Source organism: Microtus oregoni, unplaced genomic scaffold, assembly GCF_018167655.1.
Source record: "Microtus oregoni isolate MIOR12 unplaced genomic scaffold, Mior012 000041F_ref0000270, whole genome shotgun sequence".
NCBI lineage: Eukaryota > Metazoa > Chordata > Mammalia > Rodentia > Cricetidae > Microtus > Microtus oregoni.
The window spans coordinates 18,662,479-18,678,078 of NW_024543208.1; the positions used below are offsets into that span (position 1 = coordinate 18,662,479).

At 42.4% G+C, this 15,600-nt stretch overlaps 1 protein-coding gene across 1 annotated transcript; it reads right to left on the reverse strand.

The window, feature by feature from the left end:
* Positions 1–2,406: 2,406 nt before the first annotated feature.
* Positions 2,407–15,212, reverse strand: Ccdc110 (coiled-coil domain containing 110). The gene is given in 8 exon segments (XM_041632368.1): positions 2,407–2,473; positions 3,108–5,223; positions 6,301–6,411; positions 7,911–7,976; positions 8,219–8,274; positions 14,580–14,712; positions 14,715–14,799; positions 15,037–15,212. Coding segments are annotated over 8 exon segments (2,793 nt in total). The 3' UTR covers positions 2,407–2,423.
* Between the last annotated feature and the right edge of the window lie 388 nt (positions 15,213–15,600).

Below are 15,600 nucleotides of genomic sequence, written 5' to 3' on the forward strand. Positions count from 1 at the left end.
TAAACATCAGATCTATCTATCTATCAGATCAGTGGCCCTCCTAACCCTCATTAGAGAAGCTTCTTGCAGTAGGTAGTGAGTACCAGAGACCTTCCCTGAGCATTGTGCAGAGACAGAGACTTGTCTGCCCTGAATGTTTCTGTTTCATTCTTCCCCTAAGGGCTCAGGGATGGCTGCAGAACAGGAAGTAAAAAGACTGTAAGATCCAGACATGGTAGGTGACTCCCAGGAAATGGTGTCTTCCAGACACAACAAGGTAGACGCCCACATGAACTCACAAGACCTGCACAGGCTCAAGCCACTCAAATTCTCAGCATATCCCCCAACAATAGGGAGAGGGGGAGTCAGTTTTCTTCAATGACATGACTCCACAGGTCATTGGGCATATCAACCACATTCCCGAGAAGGTCTCATGCTCACGAGTAGTTGGCCAACAAAGTGGACTCCATGCTTTTTAGTGACTTTTTTCTTTTGTGTCTTCATTTTATTTTTTTAAGAGAGAGAACACAAAATTAGGTGGGCAGGGAAGGGGGTCTTGGAGGACTTGGTGTATGGGAAAGAATATGAATAAGAATCAGTTTTGAAAAGAGAAATGTGAGTAACAAGACATTCTAAAAGCATCTGGAAAGTTCAACCTTACTATAGTATATGTTTTGGAAATATCCAAGATTGCTGCTGCTACTACTGCTTGGTAATTTTATGTGTAAATGTTACAGCTCATAACAGCTACATATATATGTGTGTGTCTAAGGGGCCAGTGCTAGCTATGCATATTGGAATAAGTTAACCATTTGAGACTCTCTTTATCTATTTACCAGGAAGAACGAATTATTATGAAGATAATTAAAAGCATTTCCCAAGCTATAACGTATGCTTTAAGAGACTATATCATTATTATACATAAAATAGTTTGTTATAAGTTAATTTATTAATCTGAATTTTTATTATTTCTCACTAAATTTTCAATTATAATATTTTTTAAATATTAAAAATGAAGTAATAGTTAATGCTGATATAATGACTACTGTGTGTTGAGAGCCATTCTGTGTACCATTTTATTTAAATATGTTTGTGGTTGTTATTTGGTGTTCATGTAACAGATGAGGAAACGGAGGCAGAGAAAGGTTGAATCTCATGTTCAAGGTACTGCCACCAGCAGTGAAAAGCCAAGAATTCTGTCTGCTTAGAACTATCATGATATCATTATATATCAATTTATAATTATATTATGTTCCCAGACATATTCTTTAGTTTTCCACAATTTAAGGGAATTACTAGATGTTCTCAAGTTATAGTGTCCCCTGTACAGCCTTTACCAAAATTAGAGATCAGGGTAATACAATTTATTTACTTGTAGACAATCAAATATAGAATGTTAACTACACACACACACACACACACAAAGCAGGGAGGCCTGCTTCCAGTTTACGCTGTGGTATATCTTATCAAGGACATTGATTAGAAACCAATGGGAGATGGGTGGGAAATAATAATTTGTTTCATTTACAAATCTTCAAAGGAAATTTTCAATCCTTACTCTTTAGGGAGAGACATGAAACTCTATATTGTTCTGGATCCCTTGCTTGCTAAGGGAGTGTCCAGCATGAGACACACTCTCCCGCATGAGGGGAGTTTATTCATCCAGCGCTCATAGCTGTGGCACTGAGATACAGCACTCAACATGCAAGGATATTACCTGGCATTTTAGAGGCCAAGACTTTCCTAATACTAAAACCAGACAAAGTCATTGTGAGCGAATACACAAACCAATGCCCAATTGTAGAAGAAATCCTTAAGGGTGAGCCCCAGGGGGTATACATTAAAAGAATAACAACAATACAACCAGGAATAGGAGGTGTTTCAAAATTAATATAACAATGTTATATTAGTTATATATATGAGAAAAATTATTGCTTCAATAAATGCAGAAAAAAACATTTGATAGAATTCAACAAGGAATTGCAAAGCCAAAATAGATAAGATAGTGTGGTCCAGCATAGCAAAGGCAAACTGTGCTTATGCAAGACTGGGTCTCCTTTGAGACAGGGCAGGTTACTTGGCTACAATGTCATCTGCTATGTGGCTCTCTGAGTTGTCTGTGGGAATCCGTTTGGAGGACCAGTACAGACAGGAGGCTTCTCTGGCCATCGCTCGGAGTAGCTGGCTCTCCTCTCTTTCTGACCCAGAGCCTCATTCTTCCACTAGCGTCCACGGAGCCGTGGAAGTGGGATTTTTAATCTTAGAGTCTAATACCAGATTTTTCACAGTTCTTGATGAGCTGATCCAATTCTAATGTCTGTTTTAAAACGAGTTTAATCACGTGTAAGGTCTTTAGAATCACTGGGAAAAGTTACTTCGATATTATTTTTATGGGGGGAAATGACTTGGAAAAACCTTTTTAAAGCACTGATATTGTTTGAAGTTTATTTACATATCTTGGATGGAAGCCGTTGATATAATTTATGTGGAATCCCTGAAAAAGAAAAGCAAATGTCTTAAAGCTGTGAATGCTAAGATCATTTCCAATAAGGATTCAAGAGCCCGTCTCTCTGCCAAACGTGTTGTGTGCACATTCAGTGTAGGTAAGTAATAGAAGTAGAACATGAATTGCATCTAGAAAACAAAATTTCTAAATAATTCCATTATGTAACAAATCCGATAAAAAAAATCTTACAAAACTACATTGTATTCATCTTCATGTTCTCTATTTCCTTCAAAGAAGATTGTTTTATTTTTTTGTCATGTGTGTCTGTGTGCGGGTTTGCATATGTGGTCGCAGGTGTCTCTGGAAGAGGGTGTTGGATCCCCTGGAGCTGGTCTTACAGGAGGATGGGTGCTGGGAACCGAACTTGGGTCTTCCACGAGCGCACTACACTCTTAACCTCTGAGTCACCTCTCTAGGCCTCCCTTCTTATTTCTATACTTTGGTTAGTGCCAATAAGGTAAAAAGAGTCTTTTATTTTAAATACATAGGTGTTTAGCCTGCTGGTATGTCTGTGTGAGGTCACTGAATCCCCTGCAATGCTCTCATCTGCTGAGCCATCTCTCCAGCCCCTACTGAAAAGAACCTCAGGGGTGTGCCTACTCATCTGTCAGAACGTACACACCTTTCAAATCTGGAGCCAAATGCCGACTCCTAGGACTGGAAGCGTCTTCATAGGCAGCGTAGTTGTCAAAGTAGAATTTCTCTCTTCTTGAAATTGAAGCTGACTTTGTTGGGCTGTTGTTGTGACTGGAGACTCTGTCACTTAGACTCAGATACTCTCGCTGAAGATTCCGCATCTCAAATTCCAACGTGTCCCTCTCGTTTTCTATGCTCCGCGCGTAGTTTTCCAGAAGCACCTTGTCTTCGGTGAGCCGGCTGATGCTGTTTTCAAACTTGGTGTTCTCTTGGCTGTGTTTCTTAAGCTCCTCCTTCAGGATCTGGTTGTCCGTCTTGATCTCCAGGACCATTTTGGATAACATCTCACATTCCTTGCTGATCTCCGCCAAGTTGTTTTTGTAAATGCTCGTCTCCGATTTGGCACTTTTGATTTCTTTCCGGAGATTCTCTTCCGCAGCCGACTGGTAGGTTTGAAAGGCCTCCAGTTCTCTTTCCAGCGTCTGCCTGGCAGAAGCCGATTCTTGTAACGTTGCCTCGAGATTCAGATTTTCGGTTTTAGCCGCTTCGAGCATGTGCAGAAGAGACTGCTGTTCGGCTTCCGCCAGTCTCTCTTTCTCCTTTAGCTGTACCGTCTCCAGCTCGCTCTCCTTCAGGTCGCTCTCCAGCGAGCCTTTGTCTTTCAGGAGTTGGTACATAGTTTTTTCTAGCATTTCTCTTTCGTCTTGTAGCAGCAGCATGTTCGTTTTCATTGCTTCTATTTCTATATTCATTCTATTGTTTTCGTTTTTGAGAACGGCCATGTCATTTTGGGACTTGTGGTCCCTATTCTTCAAGTGATCCACTGTTTCGGTCATCTGTTGCTTTTCCAGGGAAAGTTGACTATTTTTTTCCTCTAGCATTTTGTGTTGGCCTTGGAGGACGTTGTATGTGCTGACGATTTTCTTCAGTTCCCGGAGGCAGTCATTGTTTTCTTCCGCCGCTTTAGCTAACTTGGCCTGGAGGGCGCTCTTTTCTTCAACCAGAGACCTCAACTGCTTTTCGTAGGTTTCAACCCTCTGTATCAGCGATTGGGTGGTGAAGATGAGGGGCTTCATTTTGGTCCTAAGGGCCAGGTTTTCATTCTCCAGTTCTGTCATTTTTTTCTGGTTCTGCATGGATTCTTTTAGGTAATTCTGTAGGTAGTGAATCTTGGCAACACACTGCTCAGTGACACAGGTGTCTTTGGGTGTCTTCTCCGTTTCAAACGTTATCGGTCCTTGGTTTACTGCGAGTGGTTGTTCTTCCTTGTCCTTCCTTTCGTGTTTCACTGGGTCAAGGAATGACAGAGTGTGCCTTGGAGCTCGGGCGTGGAATTTTAAATCCATAATATTCTTGCTGGTGATAGGGATGTCTTTACCTTTCTCAGTCCTCTTCCCCCGGCATATTTCACTCCTAGATAATTTTTTACATTTCCTACAAAAATTTAAATGCAATGTTGACACTGTTTCCCTGAGTGGGAGTAATTTACTCACTAACGCTTCTAATTCAGAAATTCTCTTTGACTTGAGGTCTTCACTTAGGTTAACTTCCATGTTTGCTTCCTGAATAAAGTTCAGTTTTGAACTCTGAATGGGAAACAGCTCGTATCTAGCGTGACTCTGCGTATTGGCATCCGCCTGGAATGTGTGGAGTTCATTTGTAAGCGCCAGCTCCCTGTCGTTCGACTTTTGAAGCTCTTCTTTCATCTGTTTAATGGAGTGACAGATATCATCTAGGTTCTCACAAAATTCACGCTTCTGAGAAGGTGCGGGGACTGTGTATTTATCCAGAGTCTCAGGCGCAGTTTGAGGTGGCACAGTCTGGGGAACCCGCTGTGGAATCCGATGAAGACTGAGAATCTTCACTGTGTCAGGCTGGTCAGAAGCGCCTATTGCTGTGTTGGGAGGTAGGTTATGTGCGGCAGGTCTCAGGCTCTCCAGAGGTGACATGTCTTTGACCTGTATCTGGGGTGGAATATTTATGCTTTGAGAGATACTGCTGCCATTAGTACTACTAACATTTTCTGCCAATGAATGAAGAGCCTTAGGGTCCTCAAAATGACTTTTCTTGATAGAAAGCATTTCTTCTTGCTTCTCATTAGGCTAGTGGCAAGAGAAAGTATACTATAAATACATTGTTCCTTGCCACGTGACCAAGAAATTAAGATATAATTTGGGGTCGATTTATGTGTACAACCAAATTATTCTATCTACTAATTAAAGAAGATTTTGTGTGTGTGTGTGTGTGTATGTATGTGTGTGTGTGCCTCATCTTTCTTGCAGGGCAGGAACAAAATAGCACCAACTATCTTGAGATCCACAACTCTGGCCTTCACAGAGTGCTTTATAATTGCACTTCCTACCTTAAAGGGTGAGATACGTGGTTCAACTTCTTAATGTCAGATGTAGAAATGTAGTAAATGCATCATGCTAGGGAGGAAGGCCACATGGGAACTCAGGGAAAGCAAGTGCTTCTGCTGCTGGGCTATTTGTTAGCTTTTTGCTTTCATTCCTGGTCTTGAAAGGGTGACTTTAGGACCGCAAGTGTCTTGGAAATGTGATTTCCTAGCTAGCATGGATAATATTGGCCACTCTAGTTTGGAGCTTTTCTATAAAATTCAGTCCTGGTTTGTTAGTCCCCTCCGAACAGGCAGGCTACCCAAAGTGCCTTGCATTTACTTTGGAATTTTCAGCATCTAGATGGCTCAGCAGTCAAGAGCACTGCCTGCTCTTCCAAAGGTCCTGAGTTCGATTCCCAGCAACCACATGGTGGCTCCCAACCACCTGTATTGAGTTCTGGTGTCCTCTTGAGGAAGGGACTTGTCAATCATCCTTAGATGATTTAGACCATGAAACCAATATGGACAAGTCCAACAGAACCGCCATATACAGGCTGCTCATGCATGCTTCAACATTGCCTGGGCATAAGAAGAAGAAAATAAATTTTTTAGATGAAGGGAGAGGCCTCTCAGACCGTCTTAAAAGAAACAGTCAAATTCTAGAGTACAGATATAAACACACTTCTTTTAAATTTTTCAGGACAGATATTTCCTTATTTTCATCTCTGAACATCCATTGTTCCAGTGAAGAAAGAGAGAATGGAAAGGTGAAGACAAACCGGTTGTAGGGATAATTTTTAAATACCGAGAGAGGAATGATTTCTTTTAAAGGAAAACATACCAGATCCCTTTCAGGGCGCATGCTGAATACTACAGTTTTTTCTGAGTTCAGTTGTGGGGTTTCTACTTCAACAATACTTTTGTTCAATATCTCGCTGATTTCAGACTGTACCTTTGAAAGACAAATGGAGAATGTTAGGATTTGAATTTAGATCTGGGAGCTTGTCTATCTGCAGAAGCACACAGTTGAAAGACACCTTTACGTGTCCTGCCTGTAAAAAGTTCTCGGCTGTGGCATTATCTGTCATTAAAGGACTTTTAAGAAAAAAAATGCAGAAATAAGTACTTGGTAAAGCAGTACAATTTTATGATCTATGTTTAAAAAATTTTAAACCAGGTGGTGGTGATGCACGCCTTTAATCCCTGTACTCGGGAGGCAGAGGCAGGTGGATCTCTGTGAGTTCAAGGCCAGCCTGGTCTACAAGAGCTAGTTCCAGGACAGGCACCAAAGCTACAGAGAAACCCTGTCTCGAAAAAACCAATAATAATAATAGAAGATTTACTTTTTTCACTGTGGAGTAAATAAGAAATCTTGGACACCCATCCTCAAGACAGAACACGTCTGTCACCGGGGAAGAGCTTGGTCTTCCACTTCCATGCGGTTGTTTTCTGTACAAGGACGTCAAGTCACAGTTGATGCCAGGACTTTAGTGAGGCCATGTTGCGTGTGGTGTGTCTGACACGCATCCTCTGTTCTGGTCTCTCTAATTTCTCCAGGTGAAGGCTGTGTGCTTTTGATGATGGCACCAGTTCTGCCTTTAGCTGCAAGGCTGGGTCTATGACTCAGCACTGAGTCTCTCTCTAGAGAGTGATGGTCATGAATTGCTTCTGAACCAGTCCGTGACACTCGGAATCAGAGCAGGGGACCTTTACTATTATGAGAGCAAAGTGTCTCCTCTTTCTCCCCTTTCTCTTCCTTTACCTCTCCCTCTTCTTCTCCTGAGTTGAGCCTAGAAGGACAAAGATTTGGAGTTCCTTTCAACCCCTTTTCCAGGATGTGGCACTGGACAGCCCACTGTCCCGGAAAACAGACCAAGGTGTGGCTGAGACCTGTGCCTGATGGCCAGAGTCTTGATCATAGGAATCATGGCACCAGAAGTGGCTGTTCGAAGGACTTTTCTCAGGCTCTTCAGTGACACGGGTGATAGAGGACACTTACCCCAGAGCCACTTTTATTTGGTGTTTAAATTTTAGAGTCTCTATTTGCAGAGTGTGTGTATGTATGTATGCATGTGTGTATGTATATATGTATGCATGTATGTATATATGTGTGTATGTATGTATGTGTGTGTATGTATGTATGTGCATGCGTTTGCAGTGTCAGGATCAAACCCAAGACTCTGCAAATGTTAGGCAAACTCTCAACAAGTGAGCCATGTCTGTCCTAGGTAGCACTTTAAACACGAGTGCATTTTCTTTCTGCTTCACATCCAAAAATATAGAAGGATGTAGTTTACTCCAAACAAACATGTATTTCGAGCCTGAAATACATGTCCACCTCTGATAAATCGAACTCGGCATCTACCTAACAACTGGCTACTGATGAGGTCAGTAGACAGGCTGGTACCTTAAACTAGGAGATTTCTTATGTAGGGACTACAGCAATCATACCATGCTGACGTTCTGTAGAGTCTGCATCCGCAGAGCTTGAAACGACTGCAGCTGATGCTGGAGGACCTATAGGAGATTGAACAAAGGGTCAGGAGGACACTTTCAGGGGGCTAAACATGGTCTTCAGTCGCTATGATTGAAAGAACATCCCCCAGTGTGGCTTAGTTTCCAAACGGTATCCCACGAGTCAGCGGACTCTAGTTGTGCTGTTGACTCTGAACGCGTTCATGGAAGTCTTTGTGAGGCTAGTGTGGAAGACCCAGTGTTTGTTTAGGAAGGATTTTCACATCATTAAATGAAACACTCACTTTAAGTGCTGACTGTGGTTGGATTTGATTTTCTGGTTCTGATATGCGGCCATATTCTAAGGAGCAAAACAAAGACCGTGCATCATTTAATGCCAAACATCTTATTTTGCAGGAGCTGCTGTGAAAAGCACTCTCTTAACTCAGATAATGAGACGGAGGGAAAGGATGAGAAGGCCTGATACTTACACTTTCTTAGCCACACATTAAATTTAAGGACAGCTCTCTAAGAAGCACCTACCTGTGGGGACAGGGAGATGACTGCGTGCTTGCTGCTCAGACCTGCTTGTCTGAGTTTGATTCTGGAACCCATGGAAGGATGGAAGGAGGGCTCTCCCTCCACAAGCTTGTCCTCTGGCCCCTACGATTGCACCATGGCATGGGAGGATTGGTGCACACGTGGCTTTGTGTGTGGGGTTCAGAAGCAAACCTTCAGTAGCCGGTGTTTCCTTCCACCATGTGGGTCCTGAGGATCAAACTCAAGTTTGTCAGGTTTGGTAGCAAGCACCCGTGTCCACTGAACCATCTCAGCAGCCCAAATTAATTCTTTCTTTTCTTTTCTTTTCTTTTCTTTTTTTTTTTTTTTTGAGACAGGTCACTGAGTAACCCTGGCTGTTTTGAAACTCACTATATAGACCAGGCTGGCCTTGAACTCACAGAGATTCACATATTTCTGCCTTCTGAATGCTGGGATTAAAAGTATGGCTCACCACACCTTTATATATAAATATTAAGTATATATATATATAGTATATTGTAAACTGTAGTATATTATATAAAACATTATATATTATAAATACATTTAAATAAATAGGTTTTATATTTTACAAAATTTTAAAAATTAAAAAAAGAAAGTACTTACTTGGGGTTATGGCAATGCTCTTACTTTTGCAAGAAACCGCTAACTTGCAATGTCTCAAAATCTCAAATAGCTGTTTCTGAGCTACAGACTTCACTCATTTTGTTTAGAAAAAAACACACACACACAAAACAAAACCCATAACCATTAATAATGCTGTGGAAGGCTGGAAGGCCTTTAGTAAATGGACTATATAGGTCTTAATTTTGTGAAATTGCCGTGCGGTGGTCTCCCTAAATCATGGAAACGTGCCGGGTGTGCAGGATGGGCCGTGCTCTCGGGCAAAGTTCTATAAAGAACAATCTGCGCTTTCTCCTGGGGAAGGAGGCTTGTGAGCATTCCTTTGGCCCTTCTTCACCATGTAAAAATAGGAACACTTCCCTATCGATGGCTGTGTCCTCAAGGCGTGCATCTACCCTGCCTCCTGTTGTGGGAAGACCCTCCTCCAATTGCAGTGGGTATCCATTGCTCCTTTCTGCTGCTCAGATGAGTGTGTCCTACGATGCAGCACCAGTCTCGACAAACCCATCCCCCCCCCCCCCCCCCAAGACACAACATGGGGTCTTGCCGCTACAGCCCAAGAGGAGCACGCAGCTCAGTCCACTGATCTGTGCTGGGTGGCGAGACCTGCTGTGGGGACAGGGTGGGGGCGCGGTGGGGGTGGGGCGGGGACTGGGGCGGTAGCTAGTGCCGAAGCTGATCTTGTTCTCTTAGGTTTTGTCACTGAAGAATTTTTCTCCTGCACAGCAGTTGGCTATTCTGTTTTCCTCGGACACTCTAAAATCAACAGATAGTGAACAGAAGTCCTCAGGCTCCTTAGGATGATAGACAGTGACGTCACAGGATTGGCACCTTCCCGGAGGCTGTTTGTGGATGGGCAGCGGAGGAGAGACGACGTACACTCAACCACGTGGCAGGTAACTTGCTTGCCTTAAAACATTTTTTTAAAATTAAGAAGCCAAAGTGTTCTAGCTTGCTGACAAAGTGAGAATTATGAATGACAGCATCTGTCCTCAAACAGGCCTCCAAATCCTCTCTTTTGGATTAGGGAATCCATCAGAAGCACAGAAGATGGTTGTCAAGTGCAGACATCCCCTTTGCCATTTTGGTCCTCATCACTAACAAGGCAATATTAGTTCAGAACCTGGAGATGTGTGGTCAACTCAAGAATCCTGCCTTTAGTCGGAGGACGGAAGGCTAGAGAGCTTACCTGCATACTGCTCATTTCTGCCTCACTTGGGAAGCTGAGACCAAGGTGGGAAAGCATTTCAAAGAGTTTAGACTCTAAACAAAATTGTTCTAGTGTACTCATAGTGGCTATGCAAAAACAAAACAAACCAAAACCCAATGATGTCATGTAGAAGCCTGCCATCCAGAACCAATTTTAGACAACCCTTCAGCTCTCTCTTTGTGTACACACACACACACACACACACACACACACACACACACACACAAGCATGAATGCCATTAGAAGAGGTAGGATATGGAGAAAGAGGACCTCTTATACAATGTTGGAAGAAAATGAAATTTTATACTTTAAAATTTATGTGTAAGGGCGTTTTGCCTGCATGCATGTCTGTACACATGTAGTTTTCACACATATGTAGAAAGTAAAAGGGCATCTCATAGGAGTGGAGAAATGATTGCTAGTTACCAAAGATTGGGAAAGTGTGTGAGGGACAGAGAGGGTGGTGAATAGGGGGTATTATAATTGATAAGAATTAATGAATTATTTCATAATAGCTGGAAGAATGGAAATGTTCACAGCAAAAAAAAAAAAAGATAAACACCTGATGGGTTAGATACATCAATTTTCTTAAAAATAATCACTACACCATATACATGTAATTAAAGATTTCAATGTATCCCATAAATATATAATTAGTATATACCAGTCAAAATGACATTGTATTAAAATATACCAAGAAAAATATTAATAACTTGAAAACATATATTTCCACTGTGTCCTTAATTGACTTACTCCTCGCCAAGAAAAATGAGAAAATTTTCTCTGACACATACTAATTTTCTACTCTTCGTATTTGCTACTAAGATTAGTTCTGCAGTGGAGTTTTATGAATCTCACATTCTGTTCTGTAGCCATAGTTCCCACAAAGCTCTCCTTTAAACAATAGTATGAGCTGGGCGGTGGTGGCGCACGCCTTTAATCCCAGCACTCAGGAGGCAGAGGCAGGTGGATCTCTGTGAGTTCGAGGCCAGCCTGGTCTACAGAGCTAGTTCCAGGACAGGCTCCAAAGCTATGGAGAAGCCCTGTCTCAAAAAACCAAAAAAAAAAAAAAAGAAAAACAAAACAAAATAAACAATAGTGTTGTGTTTACATTACATATAATATTTAGTAAATTGAGTAGATCAAAGTGGAACAGTAAATAATAGGTTCTTAAGAAAGAACAATGAGATTTATATACGTTACTCTTCTATATTTTCTGTCCATCTTCCTCCTTTTTTGATCACAGAATAATTGCATAGCTCCTCATCACACAAATATCTATTTAAATGTGACCATTCTGTTTAGAATTGCTGTTTTCTTTGACATAGTGTAGATGGCTTGTTTTTGAAACCTTTCTATGTGTCTGGACATTTTTCCTGCATAGACGTCTGTGCACCATATGTATGGTTGGTACCTCAGGTCAGAGGAAGGCATTAGATTTCCTGAACTTGAGTTATAGATAATTGAGTCACCATGTGGGTGTTGGGAATCGAACTCATGGGTCCTCCAGAAGAGAAGCAAGTGCTCTTAGCTGCTGAGCCACCTCTAGGTCCTGTAGATGATTTCTTATCACATCCTTTCCTGATCCACAGTGATCTGTTCCCTGGGGCTATAGATCCAAGATCAGGGTAGAAATTGGCACAGGTGGGGAAATTTTTGGGAAGTATGCTGAAAGCCTTTGTTCATATTTTAAGAGAGAGAGAGAAAACAAACCTCTTTAGGATACTTTAAGATACTCATAAGTTGTCTAGGAGAAACGTCAAGGACCCCATTGGATATGTCATTTAGGGGCCGAACACTGATGGGCGATGTGGGTGTGGCTGCCATCCTAAATACAGGCAGTTTTGGGGGACAGCTTAATGAAGCACTGGTAAAAATGGCTTCCAGGGAGAATGTGATTTGCAGCCGCCAAGTATGGGCAATCTTTTTTAAGTTTTACTGTGCCATGGAAGAGGGATCATAGTAGGATAGGGTTCACACTAGAAGACGTGGACGAGAAGAATTTTGAAAATTATATTTACTTACTTAGTGTGTGCGCACATGCCCACAAGCCAAGAGGTGCATGCGAAGGTCAGAGAACAAACTGTGGAAGTTGGTTCTCTCCTCCGCCCCGGGGACTGAGCTCAAGCTGGTGAGCATGGCAGCAAACCTATCACCTGCCAGGCCATCTCACCAGCCCAAGGGGATTTATTATTAACTCAATATTTATTCTAGCTATTGGAGAGGCTAACATGCTTGCTGGCTAAAACATATCAAGAAGGAGTGGTTCCTCGAGAAGGAGGGAGGCCATGGCCGAGGGACTCTGGCTGTGGGATCTAGATGAACTAGTCCTTGATTGAGCAGGAGCGATTCTTCCCCTGAGACAGGAAGAAGGGAGCTTGGTAAATGTGAAGGGTAAGGATGAGGGAATTTTGTTCTGGTTGTTTCTACCTTTTCAGATACCGTGAGATGATGCGATGAGTTGAGAGGGTGTGGGAAGAGAAATGACATAATTATCTTGGGAGGGAGCTTTGGAAAAAGGATTTATTTTGGCAATAAAGCAAACGCTCCACGTAGCATTAAGCGGCTTGCTTTAGCGGCACGATATGACTCAAAAATGAGTATTTTCTTCAGCAGCGTTCTGATGATCTAGTGCAGGCAGTGAGTAGGGAGGAAATTGGACTCACTTTTTTTTAAGGGTAATAAAAGAACCTTTTGTATTTCTTATGAGTCTTTGGGTGTATCTTGTTCCTAAGGGAAGGTATTTTTTTTTTTCGAGACAGGGTTTCTCCGTAGCTTTTTGGTTCTTGTCCTGGAACTAGCTCTTGTAGACCAGGCTGGCCTCGAACTCACAGAGATCCGCCTGCCTCTGCCTCCCGAGGGAAGGTATTTTTAAAATTCAATAGTGCTCGAATAGCCACATGGACCTGTATGATTCTTGAATTGGAAGGGAATGACTAGAGACCCATAGGGGTCAACACAGAATCACATTTCAGCATTTCCTAAGTCTTTGTTAAATGCAGGATACTGGGAGACTCTGACAGGGAGTGGAGGATATGGCTCTGCCCTTGAAGTTTATTATCCATTGAGAATGTAAGAAATAGTGTTTAGGGGGCTGGAGAGATGGCTCAGAGGTTAAGAGCATCGCTTGCTCTTCCAAAGGTCCTGAGTTCAATTTCAAGCAACCACATGGTGGCTCACAACCATCTGTTGTGATCTGGTGCCCTCTGCTGGCCTGCAGGCATACACACAGACAGAATATTGTATATATAATAAATATTTAAAAAAATAGTGTTTATACTCAGCTTTTATTTTCTGTTTTGTATTTAAGTCTTGCAATTTTAAAAAATGACTTAATTATCAATATGATGACCTTTTTAATAATAAAGACAAGGGGAGTTTATTCCCAAGCCTGCAGAAAATTCTGTCATATTGAATATGTGCAAAAAGTGTTAAGTGTGTGTCTGGACTACAGAAAGAGAAGAACAAGGCGATTTTTAAAGAGCTACATAGAATAATTTTTCAAGTGCAAACCGTAGCTTGCTGTGACAGTACTAGTGAGTTCTGTAGAAGTCCTGTGAGTTAGAGCACACTTCACTGTTGTGCAGTATTAGTTTAAGATGTGTAACATTTGTTTATGCTGTGGAACGTTTGTTTAATGATGCAAATATGTGTTGCATTCCTTTCTGTTGCATTTGCTTAACTCCGTGAAGCTGTGTCGCTTTGCCTGTCTAAAACACGTGATTAGTCTAATACAGAGCAGAACGGCCAATAGCGAGGGATAGGTGGGGTTGGCAGGCAGAGAAAATAAATCGGAAGAGAAAAAAAGAGGAGCAATTAAAGGAGAAGGAGAGAGGATATCAGGGGCCAGCCACACAGCTACACAGCCAGCCACGGAGTAAGAAGTAAAGAATGGTATACAGAATAGAGAAAGAAAAAAGCCCAGAGACAAAAGGTAAGTGGGATAATTTAGATTAAGAAAAGCTGGTTTGAAAGAAGCCAAACTCAGGCTGGGTATTGATAAGGAAGAATAAGACTCCATGAATTTATTTGGGAGCTGGGTGGTAGGCTCCCAAAGAGCAAAGAGTAAAAAAGAAAACAAACAAACAAACAAACAAAAAAACCCAAACCAACTATACTTTGTCATGCAAGTTAGGAGTCAGCTATGGAATCAGGCTGCCTGGATACTGTTTCCTGACTTTATAACATGTTTCAGTCTGAAACTGAAACCAAAACAAACCAAAATAAAACAGCAAAACCTCCGCTTTTTTTTCTTTTCCACCCAGAGAGTTTACCTGGTTCACTGACCCCACACTCTTTTACCCCTTCAGAGGAATTCAGGATTTTGGATGCTGACAGGAGAACGGAGTCAACTTCATCCTCTTCCTCAAGACGCTTTTCTGGAACAGAACCGAGCACAGCTTTTGGCGAGGAGCTGGAAGGTAGCCTGGGAAGGTGACGAATCGGGAAAGAGATTCGGGTCGTCCACACCCTCGGCGGCCACCGGAGGGCGCGCTGGGGTCAGGTAGAGACACTGACTCTGTAGCAGGGCTGGAGACAGTAGCTAGGGGCAGGCGGGTGCTCTCTCAGTGTGTGGGCAGGGGATATGAGATAGGAAGGTCCACCTGGGAAACTCCTGAGGCTTGTGGGTAAAGGGGACTGGGGTGTAGCTTCAGTATCCTCTACTTCCTACAGCTCCCCCCCCCCCCCCCCCCCCCCCCCCCCGAGGACAGCCTCCTGGATCGCTCTTACCGGGGCTCATTTCTGTTGCTTAAGATCTCTCTATCAACTGCCTTGCCCCAAGCGGTCAGCTCTGCCATTTCAAGCCGCAGCATCCCGTTGCCTAGTAACGGAGTGGTCAGGAAGCCGCGCCCATCCCCACCCTTTTCCTTGAGCTGTTGTGGAGGGAAGACTTGATTGGTCTTCATTTGTCAAAGTACACTGATTTTCCTGTGCTCTTGATGAACCACTTGTAAAAGGCCGATGTTGCCGTGGGAAGCAGAGCTTTCTTAACGGACTGGTTGGAAAGCCCGATGCACAAAATCAATTATTTCCGATAGGATACACAGTCATCGAGAATTGAATTTTAAATCACAATGAGCAGGAACTGACAGCCACTATGATATGCTGTTTTACTACTCAAAATAAATTATACATGGTTTACTTTCAAGGAAGGAAGCATGGTAATTCAATATTCACTAGCTAAAATTTCTTTTGTTAAGCAATGGCCTCTTATCAGACTTGGCAGTCTTTTTTGCGGCACTGTAAACAGCTTTAATAAATTTTAATTTTTCCATCTAATATGCCCCTTAAACT